Source organism: Passer montanus, unplaced genomic scaffold (assembly GCF_014805655.1).
Source record: "Passer montanus isolate IOZ18808 unplaced genomic scaffold, ASM1480565v1 scaffold68, whole genome shotgun sequence".
Lineage (NCBI taxonomy): Eukaryota > Metazoa > Chordata > Aves > Passeriformes > Passeridae > Passer > Passer montanus.
In genome coordinates, this window is record NW_024371926.1 from 661,424 (window position 1) to 676,305 (window position 14,882).

The 14,882-nt window shown below is 50.9% G+C and overlaps 1 protein-coding gene across 2 annotated transcripts in view; it reads right to left on the reverse strand.

The window, feature by feature from the left end:
• Nucleotides 1–10,906: 10,906 nt before the first annotated feature.
• GRIK3 (glutamate ionotropic receptor kainate type subunit 3) overlaps nt 10,907–14,882 on the reverse strand; it is a 114,737-nt gene continuing 110,761 nt past the window's right edge. Inside the window, exons 14-17 of one of the 2 annotated variants that reach the window (XM_039729231.1) lie at nt 14,338–14,560; nt 13,872–14,122; nt 12,914–12,944; nt 10,907–11,859 (exon numbers count right to left, since the gene is read on the reverse strand). In XM_039729231.1, the coding sequence (XP_039585165.1) occupies nt 11,600–11,859; nt 12,914–12,944; nt 13,872–14,122; nt 14,338–14,560 (765 nt within the window). In that variant the 3' untranslated portion in view covers nt 10,907–11,599. The remainder of the gene's footprint in view (nt 11,860–12,913; nt 12,945–13,871; nt 14,123–14,337; nt 14,561–14,882) is intronic. The other variant, XM_039729230.1, reaches the window with a different exon arrangement.

Genomic DNA, 14,882 nt, shown 5'->3' on the forward strand with positions numbered 1-14,882 from the left:
CCCAGGCCAGATCCATTTTGGGGGGCAGGAGGTGTGACAGATGCTGTCCTGTGCCTGCTGAGCTCCTGCCCCAGGCCAGATCCATTTTGGGGGTTGGAGGTTTGGCAGACACTGTCCAGTATCTGCTGGGCTCCTGCCCCAGGCCAGATCCATTTTGGGGTGTCTGGCTGCTCCCCACTGCTGGGTCAGCTCCGTGCTGGGCACTGTCTCCAAGCTTGGAATGTGCATCTTTCCTCACTGAGTTTTCCACTTGTTTTTTATTTAATTGAGCATCTCTCAGCATCTCCTGCTTCACTGGGCTCCTGAAGGACCAAGGCACTGATGCAGATCATGGGAATTATTCCTGGGACAGTGGTTTGGGCTGTTCCACTCCAACCCAGCTATGGCCTGAGATCCTTTAAATGCACGTGTTCCTTTCCTGAAGAATTAGCAGAGGAACTCATTAATTTCTAATTGCTGCTAATTAATCCTCTGTATGGTTTCTCATGTTTATGAGCAGATGAAGTAGAACTTTCCCTCATCGACGCCTTGAGAACATTTAAGCCTTTTGTGTGGCTTGTTAAATCATCACATTTCAAACTTCCCAGTTACCAGAGCAGTCAGTAATTAATTGATATCCCCGTGGTACGAGGTAGCTGTATGTTGGTTTTCTAGTCCTGCTTTACTTTGTGTATTTTCATGTCATATGGCAAATTAACTCCAGGTTCCATATTTTTCTCTGAACACTTTCAGTGCCATGGGCCCTGTGAGGCTGCTCTCTGAGGTCTCTTTGCCCACACAGGTGACCTTTGAAGAAGTCTTTACTCCAGCCCTTCTCCCCTCAAAGCTCCATTCTTCTAACCCAGGCAAAGAATAGCAGCACTGGCTCCTCAAATCTCATCAAACTTGTTGCTTCATGGTAGCAACTGGAGGTAAATGGATGTTCCCTCCCCTCTGGGGGTAATGATGGTTTAAACTCCCTGTCCTGCCTCCACTTCCTTCATTTGGCATGTCTTTGGGAGTTTATATAATCTGGCAGTGATCCCTTGTCTAAACCCCATCCAGCATATCATGTAATAAACTTAATGAACTTTTCCATCTTGGAACAGCTGAATTCTTTCAGAGCAGCTGCTCTGGTTTATTGATGGGCTCATTAGAGCACTGCCACTGGCCCAGGAGGGACTTTGAGCACATCCCAGCGTGGAACATAAACTGGGCATTTCCAGATGATCCTGCTGAAAGGCTGGGAGGGCTGGGATTGATGGCTGGCACTGCAGGAGCTCAGCCAGGGAGCCTGGGGAGATGGAACTGGTGAGTGCAGGGGAAGCCAGAGGGCAGAGGCAGTGTGCTGAGCCCTGCCTGGCTGGCAGGATTGCTGTTCCACGGTTTCCTGTGGGATCTGTGTCTTTTTGGGGCAGGAGATTGCATGGAGAGACTGAGCTGTGGGTCCCCACAGCCCTGGCAGGGAAAGTGGCACTTCTCTCACTACTACATTTGGAGAAAATCTAAACAATTTGAGATTGTTTTTAAATTTTCTTTGGAGGGTTTGTAATGAAAGTGATTCCTCCCCAAGCAAGAACATTGCCCTTTCCACACAGCTCTGTTGTTTACTTCATCCATCATCCTTGCTCGGGAGCTCAATCCATAGGAGTGCCCTGACTGCTTGCTTGGGTGTGAAAATTGAAATTTCAGTTCTTGTCCTTGTCTACAGAAGTCACCTGGCCTGTGCCCATTGGTGAGCTGGTCCAGACTGTCTCATCAGGCCTCGACTTTCAGGGGAATAAAAATTCCAGCTTTATTTTCTGCAGCATCCACCTCAGTCATGCTGTGGTGGAAAACATTCAGGATTGCATTTATTTACTGGGCCTTTCCAGTGATCAGCACCTCCTGGGAAAAAAGCCTCAAAGGAGTAAGAATAAACCCAAAAGGTTCCCAAATCTCGTATTTAACATTCATGATCATTTTAATCATTCTTTAAGTCCCAGCTGGTGCACTCAGACCTGCAGAACCCAGCCCTGTCTTTGCAGCTGAGCTGGAGGAGATGAGAAAAAAAGAGAATGAGAAAAAATGAAAAAAAAATGAATGAAAAAAAGAAGAGAATGAGAAAAAGCCTCATGCAGCCAGTCTGGAAGGGACAGGTCCTCTGAGGAGCATTTGGAGCACAGGCTTTAGGATAATTAGGGCTTGTGTTTGGGTGAGCAGGTGCCAAAGGCTGCTCTGTCCAAACTGCCCCAACCCAGACCACCGTGTGCTGTAAATCCTGTTGGAAACAAATAACTGAGCCCACAGACTGGTGATTCAGCCCTCAGAACCTCAGACAGTTTTGTTTGTGTTGTTTCCATTTGCCTGGGTAATCGAATTTGTTGGAATTAGGGGTTTGTCTAGATAATAAGGTTTTCTCCCCCTCTGGCAGGGGAGCGGGTTGTGGTGAATGCTGCATGGATTGGAATAAACTGGCCCTTGATAGCATCAATTACCCACTCCTGATGGATGGCTGAGTGCAGGCTGCCAGCTTTGGATTGCACAGGATCAGCCACATTTCTCTCTGATGGAAATGCCCTGAGGAAAATGCAATTGCAGCATTGGTGGAGACCTGAGCACGTGGAGGGACCCCACAGCTGTGCTGGGGACAAGGACAGCCTGGCACCCCCTCACTGCCTGTGGGCAGTGGCAGCCAGGCCAAACCCACGCTGGTGCCACTGGTGGCAGTGTTCTGCTGCACTTTGTGCCAGGCCACTCAGCAATTGTCCCTTTGCTGGTGTTCCATGGGGATTGCTGCAGCCAGGCCCTGCCAGAGCTGTGGTGACACCAACAGGAGCACCTGTGATGGCTTATGGAGCATTCCAGAAGCTGTTCCCACCTGGAGCACCTGTGATGGCTTATGGAGCATTCCAGAGGCTGTTCCCACCTGGAATTCCTGTGATGGCTTGTGAGGCACCCCAGAGGCTGTTCCCCACCTGGAACACCTGTGATGGCTTGTGGAGCACCCCAGAGGCTGTTCCCCACCTGGAACACCTGTGATGGCTTGTGGAACATTCCAGAAGCTATTCCCACCTGGAACACCTGTGGTGGCTTGTGAGGCACCCCAGAGGCTGTTCCCCACCTGGAACTCCTGTAATGCCTTGTAAGGTACCCCAGAGGCTGTTCCCCACCTGGAATACCTGTGATGGCTTGTGGAACATTCCAGAAGCTATTCCCACCTGGAACACCTGTGGTGGCTTGTGAGGCACCCCAGAGGCTGTTCCCACTGGTTCTCCAGGGCCAGGCTGGGCAATGACAGGTAGAGGTTTGTAGGTGTGAGTGTAGGCGGTGGCCAAGCCATGCTGAGCCTGGTGAAGGATCCATAGAGTGGGTGATGGTGCTCTTGTGTGGGGCAAAGCCTGCAGCAGCCACTCCTCTGTTCTCCAGCTTCCCCAGGGCTGCTCAGCCAGCAGCAGGCTGGGTGATGATCCCTGGGGTCTGAGGAGCTGCTGGACTCTGCCAGCCCAGCTCTGGATGTCCAGCCAGGAGGGGAGCAGGGTCTCTTTCTGCTCCAGGAGCTCCCCACAGCCTTTCTTCATGGCTTGGGGGTCTCTCCCCATCCAGGGAGGTTTGGGGTAGAGCTCTGTGCCATGGAAGCACTGGTTCAGCAAGAGAAACTGGAAATTAGACAGGTCTATATGGACAGACACAGCCTGAAGTGTGAGCAGGGCTGGAGGGCTGGTTATGTGCTGACCATCAAGGTGCAGAATTCCTGCTAAAAGCCAAACTATCCCACTTGTATTGCCTCTGGTAGCTGCAGGATCTGCAGGATGGGTTGGGATTAGTGTTGTGGTAACCTGCTGAGCAGCCCCTGGCTCCTCCAGCCTCTCCAGTGCTGCTGTGAGCCAAAGGAGCCATGTGTGTCCCCATGCTCTGCTCCTGTGAGGAGACAAGAGTGGCAAAGCCATTAGCTTGGAGCACATTCCTTAATGTGGCACAAGCAGCTAAAGAAGATGTATTTATGCTCCTTCATTTGCAATTGATAATCTCAAGAGTGAGAACTGGTAATAAATTCCCTCACTGGGGCTCCTCTCCCTCCAGCCCCGCCACAGAGGGGAAGAGCAGCTCATTTGCATGAGATAATGAAACTGCAGTGAAATAGTAAAATTGCAAAGCAACTTTGTTTTAATAATGACAGATGCTTCTTAAACACTTCAATTATGTCTCTCTGAGTTGTTTTAGCAAGGCCACAGAAAGGGAGAGCAGTATTGCTGAAATACTTGGAATAAATCTCATTCCCTTTCCACAACATCGCCAAGTGGAAATTTCTCCCCTTTGTTCAAATGAAAGCATTTGGCTTTTTCCTGGCTCAGGGCTTGCCTGTTTCAGGTCCTGAGAGGGGACAGGTGAGTGCTGCCAGGCAGGTCACCCTCCCCAGGGTGGGGTGGTGTGGGCTGTGGGCCCTGGGGTGCTGGAAACAACATTTCCTTGTGCTGTCCTATAGGAACTGTAAAAATGGTGCCAATTTCCATGGTTCATGACCCTTCAGTGACACAGTGTCAGTACCAGCCTCAACTTCCCCGAGCAAAACTGGCTCCTGAGGTGCTGCAGACACTTTGCTATAAAGAAACAGCAAATGGTGCATCCAACAAAGCACAGGGAGCAAGATAAACACATTAATGGAAAAAAAAAGCCATTATGTGAGCACACAGTGTGCATGGAGAACAGAGAGAGAGATTCTGGGCAGCAGGGGAGGATGATGAAAATACGACAACTAGTGCTGAAGGGTAAAAAGCCTGAGAGACAGGAATGGTCTGTGCCTGAAATCTTTCTGCAGCACGTTTTTGTGTTTTCTGCAGTGATTCTCCAACCCTGTGCTCTGCTGCGTGCCCCCTTCCCTCCTCTAATGGTGCCCTTTCCCCTTCTGCTGGGGACTGTGCTCTGCTTCCTCCTGCCTCCCTTTCAAGCCCATGAAAAGAAACCTCTCCAGACCTGCTCCTCCCCTGAGCCCGAGCGGGCTGCGAGGTGTTACCTGTGTCACATCACTTTGCTAATTTACGACAACCATTTCAAGGCACATTATATCCCCAGCCCATATGTCACCTCAGCGCTGCCAAAAGAGTTCTTGTTTACTAAGCTGATGCTTTCAGCCTGCTCAGATTGTGCTAAACAGCACCATCGATACTACTTAAAATAAAAGGTGTCAGCACCTTGTCTGCCCTGCAGATTGCTCAGAGCTCTCAGCTCTGAAATGTCCACGAGGCTGAGCTGCTCCTGCTCTGCTCCTGACCCATCCCTGCAGCTCTCCCCTGCCCCAGCTCCCCACGAGCAGCTCTTGGGGCTGAGACAGGAAGGCAGCTCTTGATTTGGGGCAGGATGACACACTTTTAATAGTTTTAACGATCTTAATGTCTGGGGTTCCCAAGGAAAGCCAGGGCCACGTGTGTGAAGCTGCTGGTGCTGTCCAGCCCTGGCAGAGGAGCAGCCCTGGGGTGTGCAGAGCCCACAGAGAGCCTGTCCCTGTCCCCCAGTGCAGCTGCATCCCCGGGATGTTCCCAGCACAGTCCTGAACTGATGGACCAGGCTCCTGCTCTCCTCCCTTTCCTCACCCCTCTGTGTAGCACAAAGTTTTTCAGTATTTTGGTGTTTTCGGCTTTGTCTAAGTTTTTTTTTCTAGTTAAAACCATAAAATTAGTGCACAACTCCAGTCCCATGGTTCAGTTTCTGGTGGGAAATATCAGAGGCTGAAGTTGCACAGAAATTCTTGATGGGAAATGTCACCAAATTCCTCCAAATGTCACAATCCAGTTTGGATCCAGGCTGTGTGTCTGGAGGCTCAGGGCAGGTTTCTGTCTGTGCTGTTCACCTTTCTGCTGGGCTCCACTTCTCACTGGCATCACCCCCTGGTTCTGCAGGGCCCAGCTGACCCCGTTCCCATTCTGGAAGGGGAAATAAAGGAAGGGTCTCTGCAGGGGGCTCCACAGCTCCTGGTTGTGCTGCAAGTCACTCCAATTTCTCATCTGTGGAGCCAGAGATGGAGGTGGCAAGAGCTGGGATCAACCTGTCATGCTGAGTAAGCTGGGCTGGGATGAGATAATGCCACCTGTGAAAATCTCAGGAAGATCCTGATGCCAGACAGACAAGAGTATTATTAAATGGAAAGTTATTATATGCAGGGGCTGCTCCCCATTTCCATGGTTTTTTGGGCCTTGTCATAGTGATGCAAACACAGTTTTTATACCGTGCAGGGACTGTCCTGCCCAACCCACTCTGGCAGGCACTAGGGGAGACAATGGATTACCTGCTGCCATCATTCCCAAATTTCCATTAAGGAAATCAAGCGTAATTTACCTGTGAAAACATTCAGGTCCAAACTTGCCTGAGTCCTCCCCGAGTGGCAGAGATTTTGTCTGGTTTGGTTTGGGGAGAAGAAAGGAGTTGGTGCTCCCAGAGAGCACGAGTGCACAGAGGGGTGGTGGTGGCCCATGTCAGCTGCCTGTGAGAGGGCACAGGGATGTATCAGAGCATTGACACCCAGGGTCAGCAGAACACCTGCTCGCAGATGTACAATTACTGCTTTGAAATGGGATTTTGCTGGAAGAAGTCCAGGTTAAAAATTATTCTCTGCTGAGCTGAAAATCTAAAATGTCTGAAGGTGCATGGCTGGGACCGGGTGGTGGGAGGGTGGGCAGACACCTCTCACCATTCCCTGATTTTCTCCGTATTTTGCCCAGAGGGATTAATTGATGCTTAAAGGAAAGGGAAGTGCTGTTTTATGAGTGAAATCTGTTGTCTCATTCATTATTCATCGGGAGGTGATTGGCAGCTTCCAGGCGGCGGGTCACAGGCACTAAAGGGTGAGCTGCTGACTGACAAGGTTAATTGCTGCCTGCCGTTAATGCTGATAACGATTTATGTTGACAATTCCTGGTATTCCTGGCGCAGCCGGAGGTTTGTCATGCGGGGTCAGCCCCGTCCTGCCCCTGCTGTCCCCGCAGCTGGGAGCTCCCGTTCCCTCGGCTCGTGGGGAGGGATTTTGTTCCCTGAGAAGGTCTCTCATGCTAAGTGATGCAGAGGCAGCTTTGCAAAGGCATCCCTTGCTTTTACCTTTTTTCCTTCTTTTTTTTTTTTCTTTTTCTTTTTTTTTTTCTTCCCTGTGTTCTTTGCATATTGATCAGGGTTCAGAGCATTAAAGTGAGTCTGGGCTTGGCTCTGCTGATCCCCCTCAGCACCAGCGTCAAAGCTTTGCCTTTCCGGGGGCTCAAGCGAATAGAGATGTGAAAGATTTTTGAGGGTGACCCTTAAAAATACTTAAAAAATGGGAAGGAGTTGTCTTTATTTCTGTGCCACTGAAGTCCAGAGCCACCCGTGGGGCTGTGCCTCCACTTTTGGTGTTTGTTTTATCTCTGTAGAAAGGGCAGAGCTCTGACTGCACTCACTGCCCCCATCCCAGGAACTGCAGAGGTTCCCTCCCTGCCTCGATATAACAAAGCAGAGCCATAAAGATTTAGATTATTAAACACTGGCCTTTAGGGTGCTCTCAGCTTTTATGGGGCTAATAAGATTTTTGACTTACATGGGAGGGAAGAGGCAGGCAGAGCCTTTATGAACCTGGCAGCCTTGTTGGGGCTCCTGCTCCTCTCTGTGATGAAAAGCTGAGGCAGCCTCCAGGCAAACCACGACAGAGAGAGCTGCTGTGGATGGCTCTTCATGGAATATCCAGGTTTGATTACCTGTCTGATATCGAGCTGTGAGGGCAGGGAGAGCTGCCCTGGCTGAGCCTTATTGTCTCTTCTCTCCTCTGGCCAAAACTGGGACCTTCCCTTCCTCTCCTGAGACCACCACCACTGCCCCAAACGTGCCCAAACCCCCTTGGTGAGCAGCACCAGCAGCATTGCCCAGGTGTTTGGGTCCAGTTGGGAACTGGTTTTATCACCACAGGCTTTATGGGTGATAAAGTTTAACAACAGTGGGAGTTTGGGACAGAATCTGAGCAAGAAGGAAGGGAGATGTTGAGTATAAACAGGCATAAACTTCATTATTTTCTAGAAATTATTTATTTAAAATTTAAAACCATATTACTTCATACAGCAAACTGTGCACTTTGATATATCACAGTGTCTTAAAAAGGAAAATAATCAGAATTTTTTCTTTTTTTTTTATTTTTTGGAAATTGTATTTACATCAGCCTAGAATGATCAGCAAGTAACACAGTTACTATGAAACCAAAATTGTTACAAAATGTTTACAAAAAACTATATTCATAGAAATTCTGCATGTCCACAAAGGAAAATCCCCTGAATGTCACGGAGACTATTTTTTCCTTTTTTCCCACTCTTTTCTGTTTATTTTTTTTCTTTTATTTTTTTTTCTTTTATTTTTTTTTGAGAAACATGTCAAAGTAAGGTACAGAGCAGAGGGCTCGTGATGCCAATGGGAATAACCCGTGCCCTGCCAGCCCCGAGCACTCAGGGGACTGCTGCACCCCACGGTCACTGGGTGAACACCGGGTGAAGCCACCAGGAGCCACGATGTCCCTTTGCTGTGACCTGCCTGGAGAGCCTCTGTGCTGGCACCCAGCCCAGTCCTGCTGCCAGCACCGAGGTGGAGCAGTGGGTGCCCAGAGCTGGCTGCCCTTTGCATATTCCATCTCTCTGCGGGTCTGTCCCCTCGACACCAGACCTGACACGTGCTGTTGGTTGACTCCAAACAGAAAATCCACCCCAGGGCAGCTGCTGGCTGTCCCTGCTCTGTCTCACGGGAGAGTTGGAGGGAAAAAACAAGTGATAAGGGGATGGTGAGCCGAGGTGACAACAGTTTAGATACAGTTTAATAACCCAAACCTGCTTTGCCTGTATTTCCTGCTCAGTTTTCCAGTCCCTCTGCCAAGTGAAGAAAGGAACAGTGTTGGAAGTCAGATGATTTCAGACTGAGTTGTCGCCAGTCCCAGGTCACGGACATGCTCACAAAAGGCTTTGAGGCTTTGTCATCGGGTCTGTCCCTTCCCAAACCTCCCAAGACGTGGCTGTGAGGCACTGGGCTGGCTGCTCCTCCTCGGGCATGAGCACGCATGGCTTTGGGCTCCACCAGGAGCACACGGGCAGGCTCCAGGAGCTCTGCTGGCTGAGCTGCCCCCGGTCCCGCGGGAAGGCTGGGGCTGACATCGTGCACATCCCTCAGGTCACAGTGAGCGGGGCCAGGGGAAGGCTCTGCACCAGCCTGGGGTCCCAGCAGCTCCTCTGCACTTTTTGGGTGCTGCAGAACATTCCCTTGTTGGATGCCAAGCTGATCAACTCAAAGCCACGATGTAGATGCAGGAATTTGGCTGCAGTTCGTGGCTGATTTAGGGGTGTAGGGATGGAAGGAAAATGTTCATCTGCAGGGTTTGGTCTGGCTGGCAGTACACCAGCAATTCCAGATGCTCACCTGTTACATTTGTGAGTAAAATCAAATCAGGCCGCTGTCAATAAATAAATGGGGTTTGTGGTATTAGAACTATTTATTTATTTTTTTAAAAATCTGCCAAGAAGCAAAATGAATGCTGATTTCTGTGGTATTTTACTCTCTGGACATTTAAAGCCAGTTTCAGGCTTTGTTTGCATCTCTGCTTTTTTTTTTTTAGAGCTTAGAAATCCGCAAGGAAAACATAAAATCTACTACTCTGACAAGCCTAAGGATTTGCAAAGGAATACAGAAAGCATGTCATTAGCTTTGGGAAGCTGCCCCACACTTCAGTTCGTCCTCTGCTCAAGGTATTTGTGCAGCAAACTAGTAAGAATCTGATGCCCATTGCATTGGCAACTTTCATCCCTTATTTTTCATGGTTTTTGTGAAAAGGTGAAAATGAATGTAAATTCTTTGCATATCTTCACTTGAGTCAAAGTATGACAAATCACCTGGTTTTGCTTGGGGTCACTGTTGTTTCTTTACATCATGGAAAAAGCAAAATAAGGACAAACTGTGCTCCATGATGGGGTGGGGGGAGCAGCTCTTCCCCCTTGAGCTCATCTGCTAATTCTGCTCAGCTGGAGAGGAAGAGGTGGGGAAAAAATCCAAAATCAGCTACAGTCAGGTTTGTTCCTTTGGGTGAGGATAAACTTTCCAGAATCGCTGTGCAGCTCAGGAGGGCTGTGGTGGCCTCAGCACCAGCTGTACCCAGAGCTGGGTGCAGGGCTTGGGCACTGCTCCATCCCTGCCCCTCCTGCCCTCCACACAGGTGGGGTCCTGCAGGGTCTCTGTCCCTCTCACCCCTGCAGGGGAAGGGTGTTGCTATTTTCTACACCACCAGTGGTTAAACCAGAGCTTTTTTAAGCACCTTTGCATCACATGTGTGACATTCTGGGTTATGGTGGGCAGAGGAATTTCCATTTGTTTAATTTTGTTTAATGAATCCCACTGGCTGCCTGGCAGGGGTGGAGCTGAGGGAAGTAACTCGAGTGTTACCTTAGGTCAGCAGAGGGGTCTTTGGTAATTCTGCCTAAATTCATCTGCAGGACCAACCTTCTGGGTTAAGCAACCTGAAAATAAGAAGATAATTCATGGAAGATTTCCTAAAAACATTTTAGTGTGTGTTTGCTTAAATCCCATGGAGAGGCTGCCTGAGGAGTGGCAGTTCATGGTCAGAGCAGGAGGGATCCCAGGCTTGGCTCTGCTTCTCCCAGGTCAGTCCTGGCTGAGATTCGTCTTTCAGGTCCTGGATGCCATGGAGAGCACTTAGTCCTAAAGCAGGCCCACAGTCCCTCCCAGTGTGGAGCTGCAGTTCAGCACTGCTGAATTTCATGGAAATCGCTACTTTTGGCTCTTGGAAGCAGCTCTGCTCCTGCTGCTGCTGGAGCCTGTGGACGTGGTTGCTTCCCATGCTTCTCTGCAGGAGAGACTGAGCTTTGCTGGAAGAGCAGAGACGGAGCAGAGGACCTGGAGATCACGGTGTCACTCTGGGCTGGAGCTTGGCACAGGGAGTCTGTCACTCAGAGGTGCAGAAGGTCCTGTGCATGCCACGCTGTGCCCTCCCTGGCCCGGAGCTTGGGTGCATTTCAGGCTCACCTTCCCCTTCCAAGTCAGCTGCCCTGGCTCTGCTGAGGAACGAGTGTCACCTTCTGCCACCTCGCTCCCACGTGGCTGTCCCGCTCCGGGTGGCTGCGGCCAGCACAGCCGCGAGGTGAGGGCCACCGCCAGCTGCTCTGGGGCAAGCACAGCCTCCACCATCCTGGGGCTTCCCAGATGCCTCTCCCGTTCCTGGACAGTGTATCCAAAATGTGCTGTGTGTGTCGGTGTGGATCAGGTGCTCACACCTGACCGAGTGTTCCTGTTTATTGCCGTGCTGATGGAGCCACGCGCGGGGCTCCTCCTCACCCGCTCGGGGTTGGCTCAATTCTGCTTCTCCTCCATGTGTTTGCAGTGTGTAAACATCAGACTCCTGGGTGGTGGTTGGACTCCATGAGGCCTGGAGGATCGAAGCATTAAAAAAAAAAAGAATGAAAAGTAACAAAACAAACGCAAAAAGCCCCAAGACCCACGTTACTGTCCGTGCTTGGAAGTTCTGGCTCCTCTGCGGTGATGGATGCAGCTGGGTTGCGAAGGCCTTGTTCTTGAAATGAACAAACCAGGCTTTTTTATTTCTTTTTTTTTTTCTCTTGTTTTTTAATCCATTCTTCCCTAGTTAAGTGTGCATCCAGCCGTGTCTGCCGCAACTCCTTCCCTCCCACACCCCCCCAGTGCCATTCCCTAGGGGAACACAGGTGCCAGTCCGGTGTTGCAGGTCATGTTGTCCTTGCCGGGCAGCCGTCGGTCGTTGAAGGTGTGCATGTTGATCACGGCGTCCGTCTTCACCATCACGGGGGGCTGGGGCTTGTGCTTGACCCGGCGCTGGCAGGTGAGCGACAGCCGGATCTCGTCGGCCATGGCGCTGCAGAAGGAGCGCTGGGGACAGCGGGGATGAGGCCTTAGCATCTTAGCTCTTAGATTTTTCAGGTATTTGCAATCCCGCAGTTTGTTAGTGTGCAGCTGTAAAGCTCCATAGCCTCTCAGCCACTGTTCTCCCATTTTATTTGGGTAAAATAATTCCTCTCTAGGCCCTGGAATCAAGGGCATCTTACGGTCTCAGGCCCCAAAAATTATAAACAAAAGTGAGTTGTGGGGGAGCAAACTTGGAGTAAATGACTACATTACCTGAAGCTTTAACTGGGGGATTAACACCTGATATGTAAATGGATGAAACTTATATCTGCCTGAAAAACTTGTGAGCATGGTCCATATTGGGTGTGGCCCCTCAGAGGCTTTTGACTGCCCAAGGTGTCAAGGCCCTATTGAAGGCCTTCAATAAATACCCACTTTATTCTCCTGATCTTGCCTAGCCTGTGTTCTGGGGAGCCACTCCAAGGCATCAGGGACAAAACACCCCATTAGTGCTGCAGTGTTCTGCTCCCCAGGGGCAGCAGTGGGGCTGGAAGGGCTCAGCAGAGGGTGAGGACGAGGTTTGGGGCTGTTTCAGGTACTGGATGTGCTCTGGGGGTTTTTTTGGGCAGCTGGCTGATCCCTCTCCCTCGGTAAGCACTGTGCCTGTGACATGCTCAGTCCTGCACAAAGGCAGAGCTGGGGGTGGCTGTCTGGTGCTGTGTGATCCCTGCAGGGGACGCAGAGGGGTCTGACCCTCCTGCCACTGGGCAGCTTTCCTTTCTCTGTCTAGTCCACCATGAGGGCAGCTTGCTTTGATAACAAAAGTGAGTTGTGGGGGAGCAAACTTGGAGTAAATGACTACATTACCTGAAGCTTTAACTGGGGGATTAACACCTGATATGTAAATGGATGAAACTTATATCTGTCTGAAAAACTTGGTCCATATTGGGTGTGGCCCCTCAGAGGCTTTTGACTGCCCAAGGTGTCAAGGCCCTATTGAAGGCCTTCAATAAATACCCACTTTATTCTCCTGATCTTGCCTAGCCTCTGCCCAAGGTGTCAAGGCCCTGTTGAAGGCCTTCAATAAATACCCACTTTATTCTCCTGATCTTGCCTAGCCTGTGTTCTGGGGAGCCACTCCAAGGCATCAGGGACAAAACACCCCATTAGTGCTGCAGTGTTCTGCTCCCCAGGGGCAGCAGTGGGGCTGGAAGGGCTCAGCAGAGGGTGAGGACGAGGTTTGGGGCTGTTTCAGGTACTGGATGTGCTCTGGGGGTTTTTTTGGGCAGCTGGCTGATCCCTCTCCCTCGGTAAGCACTGTGCCTGTGACATGCTCAGTCCTGCACAAAGGCAGAGCTGGGGGTGGCTGTCTGGTGCTGTGTGATCCCTGCAGGGGACGCAGAGGGGTCTGACCCTCCTGCCACTGGGCAGCTTTCCTTTCTCTGTCTAGCCCACCATGAGGGCAGCTCGCTTTGATTTCTGGTCATGCACACAAGTGCACGTTCCACTGACTGCACCGGGACACCCAGGGCAGGGGCAGGACAGAAGAGCAGTTCTGTTGTTTCCTGAGCACTGATCAGCAATGATGGGCTGTGTCTGCGAGTGTGGCAGAGCTGTGAGACAGTGTGAGGCTTCCTGGTGAGCCCTGACTTGTTCCTCTTTGAATGGGACTGGGGAGAAGGCGTGGATAGTCACACCTGGAACGTGCAAGGTGATTGCAAGATGTAACAGCTGAGAAAGGCCCCTCCTAGGGACTTCTGTCTATATTTTAATGATTTATTTGTCAGCTTGCTCTAAACCACCCTACCAGTGTGTCCTGATCTGGCTGCTGCAGCAGCAGATGACCCTGATCAGAGCAGACGTGACTTTCCCCCGAGTGGAGGCCATCAGAGGGACAGCCCAGTGAGCCTCTGGGGTGGCATTTTAGGGTGCCAGGCTGGATCCCTCTGCCCCCTCCCTGCCTGTCTCTGGGTCAGCGTGCAAAGCCCTGCAGGCTGGGCTAGGGGAGGCAGAGAATCAGGGGGATCAGTCGGTACCTGCTCGCGCTCCGCTGTTTTGCGCAGCTTGTAGATGAACTCCACCATGGCCACGAAGACAGAGAGCACCAGGCCTGCTGCCAGGACAATGAAGATTCCTCCGATGTTCTGGATGCCCAGAGCACTGGCCTCCTTGTTCTCATCCTCAGGGCAGCCATTCCCCCGCCACCACTTCTCCTTCATGACGTGGAGCTTGTCCTCCTCCTGGAGCTGCAGGATGGCGATGGTGATCTTGTCCCTGTACGGTGACCCTGGGGGTGGGGACACCGTTATGCACAGAGGGGAAGTGGGACAAAAATCCCACCAGGGAGGGAAGGTGTTTGTGTTAAGCAGCACAGTTCAGACCTCTTTTCAGAGGGCAGACAGTGCTATTTGGAAATTTGCTGCTGGGAGTGGATTATGAATCACCTGTGCTGTGTTTGTGGTGACCAGCCCTCCTCGGGGGACCTGCAGAGCTGTCACTTACCCATGGGTGTCCCGATGCCGTAGCCTTTGGTGTCGATGAGCCCCCCGATCTGGGTGAGGTTGCAGTTCCTCTGGGTGATGTACTCGATGGTGGTGGACTCCATCAGCAGCGCGTAATCGGCCGTCAGCGTTCGCTGGATCCCCTCCTCGTTGTTCTTCACCAGAGCCGTGGGCTTGCTGCTCATGAATGCCCACATTTTTTCAAACGTGGAGATTTTTGATTTCTGGAAAACCGATACCCCCCCAGCCCCAAAATAAGAATGAATTCTCCATTTGCTGAAAGCTGGTATCTTTTAAGTAAATAAAAATAATAGTTGAGAGGAGATCACACAATGGAGCAACCATGAATTTGACTTTGTCTTAAATGCCTTCACTGCCCAGCATTGTCTGGATTTATGTTGCCTTAAAAAGAGACAAGGGTTGCAGCAAACATCCCACTGTGCGTGTGCTCCAGGTCCTGAGGTGGAAATGAACCTGCCCAAAGCCCTGCAGGCCCCCTTGACTCCCAGGCCATTGTAAGATCTGCTTAAATGTGTTCACTTCCTA